Source organism: Schistocerca nitens, chromosome 5, assembly GCF_023898315.1.
Source record: "Schistocerca nitens isolate TAMUIC-IGC-003100 chromosome 5, iqSchNite1.1, whole genome shotgun sequence".
Lineage (NCBI taxonomy): Eukaryota > Metazoa > Arthropoda > Insecta > Orthoptera > Acrididae > Schistocerca > Schistocerca nitens.
The window spans coordinates 811,463,332-811,483,749 of NC_064618.1; the positions used below are offsets into that span (position 1 = coordinate 811,463,332).

At 45.9% G+C, this 20,418-nt stretch overlaps 1 protein-coding gene across 1 annotated transcript in view; it reads right to left on the bottom strand.

Moving 5' to 3' along the window:
- The window catches only part of LOC126259842 (uncharacterized), a 595,122-nt gene that overhangs the window by 54,643 nt on the left and 520,061 nt on the right, over window positions 1–20,418 (bottom strand). Inside the window, exon 3 of the mRNA XM_049956899.1 lies at window positions 19,221–19,379. Coding sequence (XP_049812856.1) covers window positions 19,221–19,379 — 159 coding nt within the window. The remainder of the gene's footprint in view (window positions 1–19,220; window positions 19,380–20,418) is intronic.

The window sequence follows — 20,418 nt, forward strand, 5'->3', positions numbered from 1 at the left end:
ATTCCATGATGTAAGAAAGTCATGCGATGTCTTCTTTTTTCGAGTGTTCAGAGACAAGTCCACGCAGACCAGCCACATCTGGTTCGAACATGAGATGCTCTCCCCAGCCTACCATTGTGGCTTTAGAGCATTTCCAGACCAGCAGTCATAGGACATAAAAAATTCACCAAAAATTCCACCCATTTTTCTTGTCTGTAGGACAGTGCTTTGAATTTCTTTTAAGCATCTCTCATCTGCTGTGTATCTATGTTTTTTTTTTTTCACAATCTGTTGTGGGTTTCGAAATACACTCCTGGAAATGGAAAAAAGAACACATTGACACCGGTGTGTCAGACCCACCATACTTGCTCCGGACACTGCGAGAGGGCTGTACAAGCAATGATCACACGCACGGCACAGCGGACACTCCAGGAACCGCGGTGTTGGCCGTCGAATGGCGCTAGCTGCGCAGCATTTGTGCACCGCCGCCGTCAGTGTCAGCCAGTTTGCCGTGGCATACGGAGCTCCATCGCAGTCTTTAACACTGGTAGCATGCCGCGACAGCGTGGACGTGAACCGTATGTGCAGTTGACGGACTTTGAGCGAGGGCGTATAGTGGGCATGCGGGAGGCCGGGTGGACGTACCGCCGAATTGCTCAACACGTGGGGCGTGAAGTCTCCACAGTACATCGATGTTGTCGCCAGTGGTCGGCGGAAGGTGCACGTGCCCGTCGACCTGGGACCGGACCGCAGCGACGCACGGATGCACGCCAAGACCGTAGGATCCTACGCAGTGCCGTAGGGGACCGCACCGCCACTTCCCAGCAAATTAGGGACACTGTTGCTCCTGGGGTATCGGCGAGGACCATTCGCAACCGTCTCCATGAAGCTGGGCTACGGTCCCGCACACCGTTAGGCCGTCTTCCGCTCACGCCCCAACATCGTGCAGCCCACCTCCAGTGGTGTCGCGACAGGCGTGAATGGAGGGACGAATGGAGACGTGTCGTCTTCAGCGATGAGAGTCGCTTCTGCCTTGGTGCCAATGATGGTCGTATGCGTGTTTGGCGCCGTGCAGGTGAGCGCCACAATCAGGACTGCATACGACCGAGGCACACAGGGCCAACACCCGGCATCATGGTGTGGGGAGCGATCTCCTACACTGGCCGTACACCACTGGTGATCGTCGAGGGGACACTGAATAGTGCACGGTACATCCAAACCGTCATCGAACCCATCGTTCTACCATTCCTAGACCGGCAAGGGAACTTGCTGTTCCAACAGGACAATGCACGTCCGCATGTATCCCGTGCCACCCAACGTGCTCTAGAAGGTGTAAGTCAACTACCCTGGCCAGCAAGATCTCCGGATCTGTCCCCCATTGAGCATGTTTGGGACTGGATGAAGCGTCGTCTCACGCGGTCTGCACGTCCAGCACGAACGCTGGTCCAACTGAGGCGCCAGGTGGAAATGGCATGGCAAGCCGTTCCACAGGACTACATCCAGCATCTCTACGATCGTCTCCATGGGAGAATAGCAGCCTGCATTGCTGCGAAAGCTGGATATACACTGTACTAGTGCCGACATTGTGCATGCTCTGTTGCCTGTGTCTATGTGCCTGTGGTTCTGTCAGTGTGATCATGTGATGTATCTGACCCCAGGAATGTGTCAATAAAGTTTCCCCTTCCTGGGACAATGAATTCACGGTGTTCTTATTTCAAGTTCCAGGAGTGTATGTCATGTACTTTCAGATATGTAATTGTTCTGATTTTCCCACCTATGCTTAGACACCAGTCGGGTTTCCCATTGTAGAACAGTGATTTGAAAAATGAGGAATATAAAAAGTAAGTGCTTTAACAACCCTCGCCTGTGCAGCAAATATAAATTAAGCTCACACAGCATTTCATTTAATTCGACTTGCAGAAGAAGGGAGCGTCCTATGTAGATTTACTGTTTATGTTGAGTCCACCCGCTGCTAGTTTTGAGAGAAATTCTGAATTTCTTTTACACAATAACACGAGTTATGTGACATCATAAATTTCGTCTGTATTACGATTTTAGAAATAAAAAAATTGTGTGATAAACCATCCCTACAAATTCGTCAAATAAACAATATTACTCCTGCAAATTGTTTTAATAAACAATATCCCTGCAAATTGTTTAAACAGTATCCCAATGCCTTAAGTTGTTTAAAGCCATGTGTTTAATGATATATTAGCCTACCTCAGATGTTAAGTCCCATAGTGCTCAGAGCCATTAGTGTAGTAACCAAAACCAACCGCAGGAACGCCTTGGGCTGCGGATCGGAGCCGCCAGGCGGTGGAGCACGCACCACCAAGTAAACACAAGGACGAGTCGGACGACAGACCAACGACAACCGACAACAACCGACAACGACCGATTATGACCGACACAACAAGGAAGAGATAAACAATGGAGGCATGTAGAAACCACAACACCAAACACCAACAGTAAATCCACTCGGAACCAGAGCCAGGCAAATGTCAACAACAAGCAATGACCAGAACGCAGTACTGCCAAGGTAAAGACGCAATCCAGAGTGAGTACCGGACTGGCTGGACTAGGGCAGAGCGAGTCCCTATATACGAAACCAGAGGGAGCGGCTATTGGCCGCGGTCTGCATGTGGTGTATCGGTGGCCCCCTCGCTGCGCGGGAGAGCCGCGGCGGTCGCGGCCACGTCCATTTGTTCTGGTGCGTGTTCGACTTCCGCGGCAGGAGGTACTAGAATTAGCCTACTGTTGTGAGATTCTCCCAGTCCCAAAGTCCAACACAGATGAGCGATTTTCCCTTCCATTTTCTCTCAGTGGCAAGAGGGGTGGGAAGGGATGGGGATTTCCCAGAGGGATGGTGAGGGAAGGGGACATGTGCTGGCTAGGGAAACACATGGCATCATTAGGAGGAGGGGGTATTAATTGATCAGTTAATTATTTTACATAATTAGATCGATATAAATTTGATATTAAAAGTGCGCCAGAACCTCCATTGCCCTACTACTCTATTTGTCCTCCTCTACAGCTTTTAGCCTCCCCTGCTAGATCTAGTACCATGGAATTTATTCCCTAATGACTTAACAGACGTCCTACCACCCTGTCCCTTTTTCTTGTCAGTGTTTTTTGTGTATTCTTTCCTCACCTGTTCTCCTGAGAACCTCCTCATTGCCTGCCTTATCAGTCCACATGATTTACAGCATTCTGCTGTAGCACTACATCTCAAATGCTTCGATTCTCTTCTTTCCTGGCTTTCCCCCCAGTCAACATGTTACTACCATACAATGCTGTTCTCCAGATATACATTCTCAGAAATTTCTTCCTCAAATTGATGCCAATGTTTGATATTAGTGATTTCTCTTGGCCGGGATTGCCCTTTTTTCCAGTGCTAATCTGCTTTATATGTTCTCCTTGCTCCTTGTGCTATGTTTTGTTTTGATGCCTAGATAGCATAATTCCTTAACTTTGTATATTTTGTGGTCATCAATTCTGGCGTGTAGTTTCTTACTGTTCTCAATTCTGCAACTTCTCATTATTATCGTCGTTCTTCGATTTACTCTCAATCCGTATTCTGTACTCATTGGACTGTTAATACCATTCATATCCTTTCACCTTGAATTTTAATTCCACTCTTGAGCTCTTCTTTCATTTCCGTCATTGCTTCTCTGATGTATAGATTGAATAGTAGGGGCAAAATATTACATCCCCGTCTTGCACCCTTTTTATCTGAGCACTTCGTTCTTGGTCTTCCACACTTATTGTTCGCTCTTGGCTCTTGTACATATTGTACATTACCCATCTTTCCTAATAGTTTACCCCTACTTTTGTTGGAATTTCGGAGATCTTGCACCATTTGACATTGTCGAACGCTTTTTCCAGGTCCACAAATCCTATGAATGTGTCTTGATGTTTCTTTAGTCTTGCTTCCATTATCAATCGCAATGTCAGATTTGCCTCTCTGGTGCTTTTATCTTTCCTAAAGCCAAACTGATCGTCATCTACCACATCCTCAATTTTCTTTTCCATTCTTCTGTATATTATTCTTATCAGAGACTTGAGCTATTAAGATGATTGTGCGATAAATCTCGCACTTATCGGCTCTTGTAATCTTCAGAACTGTGTGAATGATTTTTTTCCGAAAGTCAGATGTTATACTGCAGACTCATACCTTAAACACACCAATGTGAATAGTCGTTTTGTTGCCATTTCCTCCAATGATTTTAGAACTTCTGATGGAATGTTATCTATTGTTTGATCTTAAGTATTCAAAAACTCTTTCAAATTCTGGTTCTAGTACTGGATTCTCTATCTCTTCTATATCGACTCCTGTTTCTTCTTCTATCATGCCATCAGACAAGTCTCTCCTCTGCATTTAACAGTGGAATTCCATAGCACTCATAAAGTTATCATCCTTCCTTTTAATTTGTCTTCCTGACAATTATGTCTTCTTCGATTTCTTCATATTTTTCGTACTGCCATTTCGCCTTGCTATTCCTTATCGCAATAGCTATAGCCTCAGATAATTCCAAGCGCATAATTTTATTCCTTAGCACTTTTGTATCCCATTTGTTTGCGCATTGATTCTTCCTGGCTAGTCTCTTAAACTACATCCTACTCTTTATCAAAACTAATTTGTAATCTGAGTCTATATCTGCTCCTGGATATACCTTACAACCCAGTATCTGAATTCAGAATCACTGCCTGACCATGATGTAATCTAAATGAAATCAAACTGAATTTATGTTGTGAGGAATAAAAGAAAAATGATGGCAGCAGTGAGAATCGAACCGAAGCCGATGAATTGACGCTCGATGCACTTGACCACTTTTTTGCCCTTAAATATTTACCAATATTTCATTGTTTGTGGTATTTATTTATTTGTTCATTATTATTGGCTTTTAAGATGTGCCCAAAAAGCTATCTCCACAGTGGAAAGCCAAATATGACGAAACGAACGTAAGGACGACACAGCACCCAATCTCCGAGCGGAGGAAACTCCGACGTGAACGGTAATCGAATCCAGGCCACTTTGCTTAGCAATCTGCAGCGATGAGCGCCCAGCTGCAGAGGACACCATTACATCAACTGCTCTTCAAAAATTGCTCGTGCTCTATGCTTGCACTTTCAAAGAAAAATTCTGACATGGTGCTGTAGGCAACGTAGCACTCTTAGTGCAGCGATGGATGATGTCACATCAGAGCAAGCAGATTCGTAAACAGACAGCTGTGTCCCTTCTCTGAGTTGATCGTAGCGTGACTGACTATCATTTCAGCACTCAATGGTTTCAACAATGAAGTGTCAAAGAAACTGGTATAGGTATGCGTATTCAAATACAGAGATATGTATACAGGCAGAATACGGCACTGTCGTCGATAATGCCTACATAAGCAGTTCTTAGATTGGTTACTGCTGCTACAACGGCAGGTTATCAAGATTTAATTGAGTCTGAACGTGGTGTTATAGCCGGTGCATGAGCGATGGGGCACAGCATCTCTGAGGTAGTGATGAAGTGGGGATTTTCCCATACGGCCATTTTACGAGTGTACCAAGAATATAAGGAATCCGGTAAAACATCAAACCTCCGACATCACTGCAGCCAGAAAAAGATCCTGCAAGAATGGGACCAACGACGACTGAAGAGAATCGTTCAATGTGACAGAAGTGCAACCCCTCCACAACTTTCTGCAGATTTCAGTGCTGGGCCATCAACAAATGTCAGCGTGCGAACCATTCAACGAAATATAATCGAAATAGGCTTTCGGAGCGGAAAGGTCTCTCGTGTACCCTTGATGACTGCGCGACACAAAGCTTTATGCCTCGCCTGGGCCTGTCAACACTGACATTGGACTGTTGATGACTGGAAACATGTAGCGTGGTTGGACGAGTCTCGTTTCAAATTGTATCGAGCAGATACAGTCGGAGACGACCTCATGAATCCATGGGACTGTTCAAGCTGGTGGAGGCTCTGTACTGGTGTGGGGCATGTGTAGTTGGAGTGATATAGGACCCCTGATGCGTCTAGATACGACTCTGACAAGTGACACTTACTTAAGCATCCTGTCTAATCACCTGCAACCATTCATGTCGACTGTGCATTCCGACGGTCTTGGGCACTTCCAGCAGGACAATGCGACACCTCACACGTCCAGTATTACTACAGAGCGGCTCCAGGAACTATCTTCTGAGTTTAAACACTTCGGCTGGTCACCAGACTCTCCAGGCATGGACATTATTGAGCATTTCTAGGATGCCTTGCAACTTGCTGTTCAGAAGAGATCTCCACCCCCTTGTACTCTTACAGATTTATAGACAGCCCTGAAGGATTCATGGTGTCAGTTCCCTCCTGCACTACTTCAGACATCAGTCGAGTCCGTGCCACGTTGTTTTGCAGCACTTCTGCGTGCTCGTAGAGGCCCTACACTATATTAGGCAGGTGCACCAGTTTCTTTGGCTCTTCGTGCAGTTATCGTGGACATAATGCTATAAAACATGTTTTCGATCATTTTATTTGCATTCCAGCCTGCATTCGAAGAGAAATAGCGTAATTTTAGCTCAATTTCTGGCTCCCATTTGAAGAGAAATGGCATAATTTTAGTGCAATTTGCAGAGTGTTACTGTTAAGGCGTAACATCAAGCGCCAGCACGTTGGCATGGAACGTTACAGCGGAGAGGGCTGTGAGACGACGTCAGCAAATATTACTCTGACTAGGACGACACTACGACAGGAGTGGCCACTATACGAAGAGAAAATAAGCGCTGCTCCCCCTATCCGCGGTCACACTAGAAGACGAGAAGTCATCCAAACGCTTTAGCCGTGACTTATGAACTGTTCTGTTTTGCTTGCATTGAAATTCTATATATACCAAAGCACCTTGATTATTTGCATATCGGCTATTGCTTGCGACACCTCTTTGTGAAAATGCAAAGTTAAGAATTGTCAATTTAACTTACTGTAATAAACTCCATTAATAAGATTTGCTCTAATTGTTGTCTAACTATCCGAGAAAACAGCTTCCTAGGCACCCTATGTTAGGCGAGCGGACAGGATACGACAGTTATGGCGTATTAGCACATTATAACTGGCTGCCACTTGTAATTTGCGCTCCATTTGCAACAAAAGCTAGTTTTTCACGTATCTCAATGTTTATGACTTCATATCTCCTGAACTGTGCATCGCACAATGATGTAATTTTGCAGTTACGTTCAGTCGTATATGTGAATACTGTCTGCAAAATACACTGATAAGCCAAATCATTATGAACACTGCAACGCGCAATGTTGGATGTCGCCTGGTGGCGTTCCGTGCACGTTACGTCATAACAGAAGTATGTAAGCTGAGCTGATACGGACGGGGGATCACCCTATCGAAGATATGGGCTGTAAATGCAGAAATACATTGAGCTAAAGCTACTTTTATAAAGGGCAGATTATTATTACGCAGAGCCTGTTAACGAGTATCTCGAAAACGACGGAAATGGTCGAATTGCCATGTGCTAGTGTCGTGAGCGTCTACGGAAAGAGGTAGAAGAACAGTGAAACTATCACTAGGCTTTAAATACAGATCTACATCTGCATCTACATAGATACTCCGCAAGCCACCATACGATGCGTGGCGGCGGATTTCCTGTACCACTACTTGTCATTTTCCCTCCTGTTCCACTCACAAATAGAGCTAGCGACAAACGATTGTCTTTTCACCTCCATATGACCCCCAATTTCTCATATCTTATTTTCACAGTTCTTACACGCGAAGTATGTTGGCGGCAGTAGAATCGCTCGGCAGCCAGCTTCAAATGCCGGTTCTCTACATTTCCGCAATAGTGTTTCTCGAAAAGAACGTCGCCTGCCATCCAGGGGTTCCCATTTGACTTCCTGAAGCATCTCCATAACACTTACGTGTTGTTTGAACCTACTGGTACAGATCTAGGAGACCACCTCTGAATTGCTTTGATATCTTCTTTCAAACCGACCTGGTACGGATCCCAAACCCTCGAGCAGTACCCAAGAATAGGTTTCATCAGCGTCCTATATGCAGTCTCCTCTACATGTGAACCACCTGTAGTGGATGGATGCCAGGAGTTGCCGTATTAAAACTCGGCGAGAACTTTCCAAATGATTTATTCGTTTCCACTACAGAGTTTCGTTCACCTCAGTCTGCGTCACCGGCCCCGCATTGCTGAGGAAGTACCCCCAGCGGCCTGTGCAATGCAATGCAACGCTGTGTCGTGCTGGCCTTGTTCGCCAGCTGTAGAGGTCCGATTAAGTCAGGATGGCTGTACCACCAGCCGACTCAGCAGCCACCATCTCCGTTGACTCCGCGGCACTCCACTAGGAGCCATAGGCTGGCCCCGCTGCTGCTTCTTCCTCTGCTGGCGTAGCTGGGAACGCAGTGGCAACGACCGCCCCCACTATCCGGCGTCCGAATTTGTGGCCCGCGCCTCGGGTAGTCTCCGGCATGTGTCAGGAGCTGAGACGAATGCTCGCGATAGCGAGTCGAAGAGTGGCTCTCCTCTGGCTGGCTGCAGACCCCGCGTTGGCCTCAGAGGGTCGAACCAATGACCCGCCATGGACTGGGACGCTGTCGCCTCATCTGTTGCTGTGTGTAGCCCGGCGGTGTGACACGCCCCGCCGTTCAGGACAGCTGCCACTCTTGAATGAATCTCGTTAGAAAAAAACACATATTTATACTCGGCTGCGCGCCTCTGTTTCGCTAACGCAGCACTCTGAGTCACATATGCCCCACAGACCAGTTGCGCCAGTGGGCCCCTTCTGCCTATAGCTTGCGACATGCGAACCACTGCGTTTACTCTTTTCAAAGGTTTGATGGCCCCTCTGGCCTCCCTTCCAAAATGGTTCAAATGGCTCTGAGCACTATGGGACTTAACTTCTGAGGTCATCAGTCCCCTAGAACTTAGAACTACTTAAACCTAACTAACCTAAGGACATCACACACATCCATGCCCGAGGCAGGATTCGAACCTGCGACCGTAGTGGTTGTGCAGTTCCAGACTTTAGCGCCTAGAACCGCTCGGCCACTCCGGCCGGCCTTCCATTCCACTTTGCAACCGCTGGTCAGCGTAACTTACTGAAATCCAGCCCGCATCTGGCTGTAACTTGTGCGCTCCAAAATATTGCACCAAATCTATCTTAAACTGTGGTGCCGCTACACACCCTTTCCTAAAATTCTCCCAATAAACCGAAGTCGACCATTTGCCTTCCCTCACACAGTTTTCACTTGCTCGTTCCACCTCACGTCACTTTGCAACGTTACACCCAGATATTCAAACGACTCGGCTATGCCAAGCAGGACACTAGTAATACTGTAGCTGAAAATTACAGCTTAGTTCTTCCCACTCATCCGAATTAAATTACATTTTTCCACATTTAGGGCTAGCTGCCATTCATCACACCAACTGGATATCTAAGTCGTCTTGTATCTTGCTACAGTCACTTAACTTCGACACCTCACCGTACACCAAGGCATCATCGACAAAAGACCGTAGGCTGCAGTCAACACTGTCCGCCAAATCATTTATGTATATAGAGGACAACAGCGGTCCTATCACACTTCCTATGAACACTCGCCGTCGAGGACGACATACTGGGTTCTAGTATTTAAGAAGTCTCCGAGCTACTCACATATCCGTGAACCTATTCAATATGGTCGTACCTTCGTTAACAGCCTGCAATGGGGCACCATGTCAAATGGTTTCTGGGAATCTAGAAATGCGGAATCTGCCTGTTGCCCTTCATCCATAGTTATCAGAATATCATGTGAGTAAAGGGGAAGCTGGGTTTCGCGAGAGCGATGCTATCTAAAACCACGCTGATTCGTGGACATAAGATTCTTAGACTCAAGAAAGTTTATTATATTCTAACTGAGAATATGTTCACGGATTCTGCAGGAAGTTAGGGATTTTAGTCTGTAATTTTTCTGGTCCGTTCTTTTACCTTTCTTGTATACTGGAGTCACCTGCGCTTTTTTCCAGTCGCTTGGGACTTTGAGGTGGGTGAGACATTCACGATAAATGCAAGCTAGATAAGGGGCCAAGGTCGTAGGGTACTCAAACGGTTGGACGTCCTCACATAACATCTGGTAGGGAGGCTTGTCTGCCTTAAAGTAGGATAGATGGTGATCTGTGGCATCTGTGCCGAAAGAGCACAATGCTGGTGCACGCACAAGTGTTTCGGAGCATACCGTTCATCGTACATTGTTGAACTTGCAGCGTCCGCAGTTCGTGGTCGTGCGGTAGCTTTCTCGCTTCCCGCGCCCGGGTTCGATTCCCGGCGGGGTCAGGGATTTTCTCTGCCTCGTGATGACTGGGTGTTGTGTGATGTCCTTAGGTTAGTTAGGTTTAGGTAGTTCTAAGTTCTAGGGGACTGATGACCATAGATGTTAAGTCCCATAGTGCTCAGAACCATTTGAACCATTTTTGAACTTGCAGCTCCTTAGCAGACCACCTCGATGTGTTCGTATGTTGACACAACGACATAACCAGTTATAGTTGCAGTGCGCACGGGACTATCGAAATTGAACCATTGGTGATTGTATATGTCTCAGCTCTTTGGATGAATCACACTTTCCTACACCATGTCGATAGTCGTCTCAACACATTCCGCTATCGAGGAGAAGGGCGGCTCGAAATGTGCAGTGCGGCAGGCTGATGGTGGGAGCAGTTTTATACTATGGGAGACATTCTCCTGCACTTCCACTGGACCTGTGGTAGTAATTGAAGACACGCTAACAGCTGCGAACCATCTGCATACCTTCATGCTTGATGTCTTCCCCGATGGCGATGCCATCTTTCACCAGTATAACTGTCTGTTTCTCGGAGGCAGAACCGTGTTACAGTAGTTTGAGGAGCATTGGAATGACCTCACGTTGATGTCTGGGCGACCAAATTCGCCTGATGTAAATCCTATGAAACCCATCTGGGTCACTATAGGGGGCCGTCACCGAGCATGAAAATCAGCGGCCCGTTATTTACGGCAATTACACGACATGTCCATAGACATCTAATGTCACGTACCTCCACTACCTACCAACAAACTGTTGAATCCCTGATACGCAGAATCAGTGATGCATTTCGTTCCATAGGCGGACAAACAAGGTATTAAGCGGGTGGTGAAAATGTTTTGTCTTATCAGTGTATATTGGGAGTAGAGTTAGCAGTAAACGACTAACAAATTAAAATGTCATGACCGAGGCATAAGTTTTACTGCATGAATAGCGAAAATGTAGTGAATGATAAACTTTTTTTCCTTTCGTCATTTTGTGGATGGTGTCAACGAGAATAAATTTGGTAAAGGTTTGAAATTATGTGTAAAGTTTGTTGAAAGTCACTAAGTGCTTTCATTCTCAAATATTGGATGAATGAAGCGTAGGAATCTGCGCGCCATCAGCTACGCTGCATTTAGAAAAACACGCGATTTTAACTGTAATACTTGCCTCACTGTATTAAACTTTTAAATTAAGAGTACCTCTCGACGAGAAGATAATGATAACAGTTTAAATTTTTAAAGTCGGTCAATAATTATGCGAAATTTTGATATTCAAACTTTTGTTGCCCCTGGAAGTTCGTACATAGGCAACCTGCAACTAGTTTGTCGCCGCGTCGCTGCCACAGGCGACTGGTGTGTCTACTACAAGAGCTTCTGTCACTGACATTGCTTCACCTCTCGACGGTGCATCACATAACGAACATACCCAGTTCCCCTGTTTTCTTGTAGCTGTCGGCGCCCGAGAAATTCTGCAATGCAAAACTGCAAAAGCAGAATTCGACTCAGTGATCCGAACAGGCACATCGTGACTATCAGAAAGCAAAAAAAAAAAAAAAAAAAAAAAAGGCTCTGAGCACTATGGGACTTAACATCTGTGGTCATCAGTCCCCTAGAACTTAGAACTACTTAAACCTAACTAACCTAAGGACATCACACACATCCATGCCCGAGGCAGGATTCGAACCTGCGACCGCAGTAGTCGCGCGGTTCCGGACTGAGTGCCTGAACCGCTAGACCACCGCGGCCGGCTATCAGAAAGCAATTCTACTTTTCCCTTCATCTGGTGCCAAAGAATACAGACAGCTGACGCCCATGTGGCAACTACGGAGGATTCAACGCTTGGACAACTGCCGACTGTTACCGTGTGCGGCACATCGGAAATTCTGTATGTCAACTGTAGTGGCACACCGTTTTCTCAACATTGGACCTAGTAAAAGCCTATAATCAAATACCTATGTAACAAAGGACATCCATGAAGCTGCAGTAACTACACCTTTTCTACTATTTGAATTCCAACACATGTCTTATGACCTAACGAGTGCTGTATAGACTTTTCAGCACTATGTTGATTAAGTTTTGCGGGGATTGGGATTCTGCTTTGCTATTTTGGTGGCACTGTCATCGTCAGAAGAACATGAAAGACATCTACGCATAGTCTGCTTTGGGACTTGTAACTGGAATCCTCATAAATGTGGCTAAATGCGTCCTAGGTGCTAACAAAGTAACATTCCTGGGATTGAAACTTCCTGGCAGATTAAAATTGTGTGCCGGATTGAGACTCGAACTTGGGACCTTTGCCTTTTGCTGGCAAGTGCTCTACCAACTGAGCTACCCAAGCACGACTCACACCCCGTCCTCACAGCTTTAATTCCGCCGGTACCTCGTCTCCTACCTTCGAAACTTTGCAGAAGCTCTCCTGCATACCTTTCAGAACTAGCACTCGTGGAAGAAAGGATATTGCGGAGACATGGCTTAGGCACAGCCAAGGGGATGTTTCCAGAATGAAATTTTCACTCTGCAGTGGCGTGTCCGCTGATATGAAACTTCCTGGCAGATTAAAACTGTGTACTGTACCGAGACTGGCAGAATTAAATCAGTGAGGATGGGGTGTGTGTGAGTCGTGCTTGGGTAGCTCAGTTGGTAGAGCACTTGCCCGCGAAAGGCAAAGGTCCCAAGTTCGAGTCTCAGTCGGGCACACAGTTTTAATCTACCAGGAAGTTTCGTATCAGCTCACACTCCGCTGCAGAGTGAAAATTTCATTCTGGATTCCTGGAATTACCGATTTCTGTCGCCCATTCTTATAATCTAACTGAGTGCATCGCCACACTTCTAACTTATCTAGGTTCGAGAAAGGTGCACTAAGTGTGTCGATACCTGGGAATGATAAACATTTAACACCATATTTTACCCAGAGCTGCCGACGCCCAACCGCCACTCCACGACGTCCTCTCTGGCCCCAGAGTGCGTGGTCCCACTCCTGTCACTTGGACTGACGAACTGCAAGCAACATTGAAGCCTGCATGACATGCCTCACGCAAGCCACCCTCCAGTCGCTAGCGCCTCACTAGGGATTTTCTCGGACACGTCATTCTGTGCGTGATCAAGCAGAATGTAACAAAGGTACTGGCAACGTTTTGGTTTTCTTTCTCTGAGAAGATGAAAGAGAAGCAGTGCTACTGCCCATTATTTTACGCAGAACTTTTTGCGGTATGTGAAACAGTTAGGCACTTCCTGTTCATGGTGGAAAGACATTCCTTTATTACATGTACAGACCATCAGCCGCCGACTTTCACGTTTCTGCAGCTATGGAATAACTATCCCTCAGTGTGCCTGCCCAGTTGGCCGTGCGGTCTAACGCACTGCTTTCTGGGTGGGAAGGAGCGCCTGATCCCCGGCACGAATCCGCCCGGCGGATTTTTGTAGTCGTCGTGGGGTTGTGGACCACTGCGGCTGCAGTGGGGACAGAACCTCTCCGTCGTTTCTAGGTCCCCAGTTAACATACATTACAGTCCAATCCTTCGGTGCAAATCAACCAACTAGATTTTATTTCGCAATTTGCGACAGAATTCCGACTTGCAAACAGTTCGAGTAAAGTCACTGCCGACGCTTTATCTACAGTGGTAAACATTGTGATGAGCTGGTGGCAGCACAAAATGATGATGAGTTAAAGGACCTGCAGGAAGGCAAGATGGTCCTGCACAAGCATCGCTTACCACTGCCAGGCACTGAGAAGCCGATACACTGCGATGAGTCGGTAGGCCGGCTGTGGCCCTATGTTCCGGCCTCCTACGATGTGGACTTTTCGACTCTCACCGTAGCCACAGCGATCCGGGAATCTGCTCTGTGGATGCGCTAGTGGTACAGTACTTTGTGTGCCCCAGTATCCAGAAGGACTAACGTACACGGACTCACGCTTGTATTCTCTCCCAGAAACGCAAAATAACATGGCGTGTACGAGCTCTGTTTGGAAGTTTTGGAGGCACAATTCTCACATGTCAACTTGGACGTGGTAGGACCACTACCAGCCACACTTAACTACTGGTACGATATCACAATAATTGACAGATACACCAGGTGGCCAGAGGTATCCCCACTAGAAACATGAATTGCTAAGAATGTGGTACATGTGTTCACCTGCGATTAGATTTCACGGTTTGACTGTCCCCAGCAAATGACTTCAGACCAGGATCAGGCAGAAATATCTCTGCAGTGGCCCAGCTGTACGGTAAATGCATCATCCAGAGTAGTGGCACACACTTGGAAATCGATTACGATAGCGTTTGTGTGACCTTAGACGAAGATGTAATAAAAAAAATAGCCCTCCGTATTTTTGCATCACACCAGCACAGTCAACGAAAAAGGGCGAAGTGAGCATTTACATTATATGAGGGCTTTTTTTTTCCCTATGAAAGTTTGCACTGATCCGTTACGCAACACCTCTTGTATGCACGTCGATCGCGTCACGTCGCATTTGCCAGTTCTGAGCGAGCAGTAACATACCTATACCGAGGCTGCTGAAACTTTGCGCTTGACGTATGCGTTTCAAGCTGGCAATGTAACAGTTTAATAAGTAAAGAACGAGAAGTGTGAGGCGCTATGTGTGGGACGCGAACCAATCGCTGCCGATTCTGACGTCGAGGCTCCAGAGTTGCCGGCTTTGCTTGTGTGAACATAAACAACGTGTGCTGTGTATGGGTTCTACAGCATGCTTGCGTTGTTCTGTGTTGTGTTTTGCTTCACTGTTATTAAGAAAGTTCAGATACTCGGAAAATGCCACTGAAAAGCATTTGTTCAGCTAGTGACAATACTGTATCTTGTGATTTATCAGACATTCGCAAATCCTCGCTGAAGTGCACAGTTTGAGCTCTTTCTGGTGTATGAAATGTTTACACAGCGCTCGGAAACGGAACCATGTAGAGACCCATATTACAGGCAAACCCACCCGCCCTCCCGGAGCAAACTGTTTCACCAGTTGTTTGCCTTGAGAATGGTGCGAGGTTTGACCGCCGAAATATCGGCTATGGACGACAGTGCGTCCGAACAGCATTCTGGAGAGCTCTATAAACACTCGCTACACCGATCTACTAACGATCCTCCCTGGGCTTTAAATTCTTGCAGTGCAGCGTCTAATTCCGATGCTCAAGCTTTAACAGCTACACATATGAGAGACACGGAGGAAGTTTCTCACTAGGAGGAGAGGGGAGGGTGCCAAAAAGGGAAGTGTGTGGTAGGGAAGGAAATCTACAGAGCAGTGGGGTCCACCAAACTGTTGGAAGACTCTGAATTACATCTGACATTATTTGGGAAAAACTCGGCTCCTCTTTTCCATCTAGAGGCATCAAAAAGTGGTTATAGAGAGAAGTTTGACATGTCAAAATTGTAGAGGGAGACCAAGGCTTTACTATAATACATAGATTTAATTGGATATAAGTTGCATTACCTATGTGGGGATGAAAACACTTGAACAGCATAGCATAGCACAGATAGCTACTTCAACAATGCAGGTGCCTCATAATTAAGCGTAATTATCTTTCTTTCAAGGCAGATGTTGAAATAAAGACGCAGAGGAAGTGTGTGATTAACGCAGAAAGAACTTGAACTATTAGACAGCGCGAGTTACCGTAGGTGTCGCCGACGGCGACGGTATTGTATTTTGGTTGACCACCATATATACTTGCCGGCCGCGGTGGTCCAGCGGTTCTAGGCGCGCAGTTCGGAACCGCGCGACTGCTACGATCGCAGGTTCGAATCCTGCCTCGGGCATGGATGTGTGTGATGTCCTTAGTTTAGTTAGGTTTAAATAGTTCTAAGTTCTAGGGCACTGATGACGACAGATGTTAAGTCCCATAGTGCTCAGAACCATTTGAACCATATATACTTAAAAAGTCTGTGTCTCTCAGGGGATACAATACAAGCGTGGTGCAACATCTGGATCTAACGTCAGTTGCCTGTCTTGTGCATATGGATACCTGACTACCAAAAAATAGACGCAAAACACCCTTACAATTGCTTCTCACAAGCGGTTCACGTCACCATAGCGGATGGCTTATTTTTTTCATGATGTTTTTCAAAAATCTTGATTTGGCACAATAGTTGTTAAATGTAGCAGTTAATATAATAGCAGCCTATTCCTACTTAAGAGAGAAAAACAGAGAAGGTAGTGATGTTGGACGCTAGGAGTCTCGAGCGAAGTAGACATTCCAACTCGTTCCGAAAGTGTTCCACTGGGTTCAGGTAGGGACGCTGGGCAGGCTAGTCTATTTCAGGAATGTTATTCTCCACAAACCATCGCGTTTAACGTTTTTTAAGCGCAGTAAGGGGACCATGCTCTAAACGAGGGCTAGCCGTGTGGTCTCAGGCGTCTTGTCACGGTTCGCGCGGCTCCCCCCGTCGGAGGTTCGAGTCCTCCCTCGGGCATGGGTGTGTGTGTTATCCATAGCGTACGTTAGTTTAAGTTAGTTTACGTAGTGTGTAAGCTTAGGGACCGATGACCTAAGCAGTTTGGTCCCATAAAATCTTACCACAAATTTACAAATTTCTCTAACCACGGAACGCCACCTCCTCTGCACTTTACTGAGGCAAACGCGATTCAAGGATTTTAACACATTTTACAGCATTCTGTACTATGTGCCGTAGAGGAATAGTTTGGAGACGATGACTCATTGTATCAGCATGACGATGAACCCTAGTCACGTAGCAACATCTGTGAGGCAATGGTTTGTGGAGAGTAACGTTCCTGAAATAGACATGCCTGCCCAGAGTCCCGACATGAACCCAGTGGAACACTTTCGGAACGAGTTAGAACGTCGACTTCGCTCGAGGCTCCTAGTGTCCAACATCACTACATTCCCTGTTTTTGTCTCTTGAGTTGGAATAGGCTGCTATTCTTCCATAGACATTCAAGACACCTTACTGAAAATATCTCCATCAGAATTCAAGCTATCGTAGGGGCGAAGGGTGGAGTTGCCCCATATTACGTCCGCTAATGGGTGTCCGGATACTTTTTACCTGCTACTGAGTTCGCATGGCGGAGCGCAAGGCCAGACTGAAGTGGCAGGTACTCACTGAAGAGAACGAGCCACTTTAGTCTGGTCGAATTCTATAATTTTAATGCAGTGAACGTACAGCGTTGATCTAGGCGCAAATTATTTCGAGAGAGCACTTTCCGGGAGAAGTCAGACAACATATTGCTTCCCCCACATACGTCTCACACAATGACCACGAGGAGAAAATACGAGAAATTAAGCCAATAAAGAGGCTTGTTGATAATAATAGGTTTCTTTACAAATAATTCTTCTGCTACTAGTCACGATTTTTTTATTTACATTTCACACGACGCGTTTCGGGAAATGATTCACATTTTCAAATGCATTTTTTGTGTGTATTATGCCATTTCTATGTGATGTTGTCGATCTGTGAGATTCTGCTTTATTTAGTTGACTTCACAAAAAGATCGATAACCAACTAAAAAATCGCGTGTTTGTTAATTGCAGTAAAGTCAACGAAATAAGCAGACTCTTACACATCGACAACATCACACAGAAATGGCATGATACACACAAAACATTCACTTGAAAATGGGAATCATTTTCTGAAACGCGTCGTGTGAAAAGTAAATAAAGAAAATCGTGACTGGTAGCAGAAGAATTATTTATAAACAAACTTATTGTTTTCACAGTCGCAGTGTTTGAAAAACCATTTACAATGGATCATATCAGATTGTTGTTGTTGTGGTCTTCAGTCCAGAGACTGGTTTGATGCAGCTCTCTATGCTACTCTATCCTGTGCAAGCTTCATCATCTCCCAGTACCTACTGCAACCTACATCCTTCTGAATCTGTTTAGTGTATTCATCTCTTGGTCTCCCTCTACGATTTTTACCCTCCGCGCTGCCCTACAATACTAAATTGGTGATCCCTTGATGCCTCAGAACATGGCCTACCAATCGATCCCTTCTTCTAGTCAATTTGTGCCACAAATTTCTCTTCTCCCCAATTCTATTCAATACCTCCTCATTACTTATGTGATCTAGCCACCTTATCTTCAGCATCCTTCTGCAGCACCACATTTCGAAAGCTTATATTCTCTTCTTGTCCAAACTATTTATCGTCCATGTTTCACTTCCATACATGGCTACACTCCATACAAATACTTTCAGAAAAGACTTCCCGATACTTAAATCTATACTCGATGTTAACAAATTTATCTTCTTCAGAAACGCTTTCTTTGGCTTTGCCAGTCTACATTTTATATCCTCTCTACTTCGACCATCATCAGTTATTTTGCTCCCCAAATAGCAAAACTCCTTTACTACTTTGAGTTTCTCATTCGCTAATCTAATTCCCTCAGCATCACCCGAGTTAACTCAACTACATTCCATTATCCTCGTTTTGCTTTTGTTGATGGTCATCTTATACCCTCCTTTCAAGTCACTGTCCATTCTGTTCAGCTGCTCTTCCAGGTCCTTTGCCGTCTCTGACAGAATTACAATGTCATCGGCGAACCTCAAAGATTTAATTTCTTCGCCATATCAGATTATCTACAATAATAATTTCCACGCGCTATTCGCGATTGGAACAGGGTTGGGTGGCTCAGTTAGTGGTACGAAAAGTGCCCTCCACCACACATAATTAGATAGCTTGCGGAGTATGACATAGATGTAGAATTATTATCAGTGAACGCATGTTCTCTAGCTCATATCTTTTTTTATACCTACGGATGATCTGTTGTTTGACAGAAACTGCTAGTTTTTATACCTTGACGTGCACGTGTTTTGCTTAATCATGGTTTTTAAAAATATTTAAAAGCTGCATAAGAACGCTTCCTTAAAACGATGCGGGTGCCTCATAATTAACAGTAATTCTCACTCTTTCGAGGCAGGTGTTGAAATAAAGTCGTAGAGGAAGTGCGTGGTTAACGTAGAAAGAACTGGAACCATTAGACAGCGCGAGTTACCGTAGGTGTCGCCGACGGCGTAGCACTTGCGCGAGTGGTCGTCCCAGACGAGGCCCCTGGGGCAGCGGCAGGTCCTGGAGTCTGCGCGCGAGCACACCAGCACCTCGTCGTGGTAGCCGCAGTCCTCGTCGAAGCGGCAGCGCTCCCCGTACTGGCTGCCTGCAACATCCAATACCGCCAGCCTCTCAATTACCGAAGGCAAAAGACACGTGTGTACTAGGACTGCTGATATTTTTAAAAATATTGCGAATACGATATACAGATATTAAAGGTATCATTAAGCGGTGTCGATATATTGAGAAGTATCGATATATAGGCGCAAAAGACATCGACGTACGGGCTTATAAAAATATCGGTTGCCCATCGTAAATACAGGGTTATTCTAAATGATGGACCCATTTTCGAAACTTCGTATTTATTCAAGTACACTACTGGCCATTAAAATTGATACACCACGACGATGACGTGCTACAGGCGCGAAATTTACCGACAGGAAGAAGATGCTGTGTTATGCAAATGATTAGCTTTTCAGAGCATTCACACAAGGTTGGCACCGGTGGCGACACCTACAACATGCTGACATGGGGAAAGTTTCCAACCGATTTCTCATACAGGAACAGCACTTGACGGGCGTTGCCGGGTGAAACAGTGTTGTGATGCCTCGTGTAAGGAGGAGAAATGCGTACCATCACGTTTCCGACTTTGATAAAGGTCGGATTGTAGCCTATCGCGATTGCGGTTTATCGTATCGCCACATTGCTGCTGGCGTTGGTCGAGATCCAATGACTGTTAGCAGAATATGGAATCGGTGGGTTCAGGAGGGTAATACGGAACGCCGTGCTGGATCCCAACGGCCTCATATCACTAGCAGTCGAGATGACAGGCATCTTATCCGCATGGCTGTAACGGATCGTGCAGCCACGTCTCGATCCCTGAGTCAACGGATGGGGACGTTTGCAAGACAACGAACAGTTCGACAACGTTTGCAGTAGCAAGGACTGTCAGCTCGGAGACCGTGTCTGCAGTTACCCTTGACGCTGCATCACATACAGGAGCGGCTGCGATGGTGCACTCAACGACGAACCTGGGTGCACGAATGGCAAAACGTCATTTTTTCGAATGAATCCAGGTTCTGTTTAGAGCATCATCATGGTCGCATCCGTGTTTGGCGACATCGCGGTGAACGCACATTGGAAGC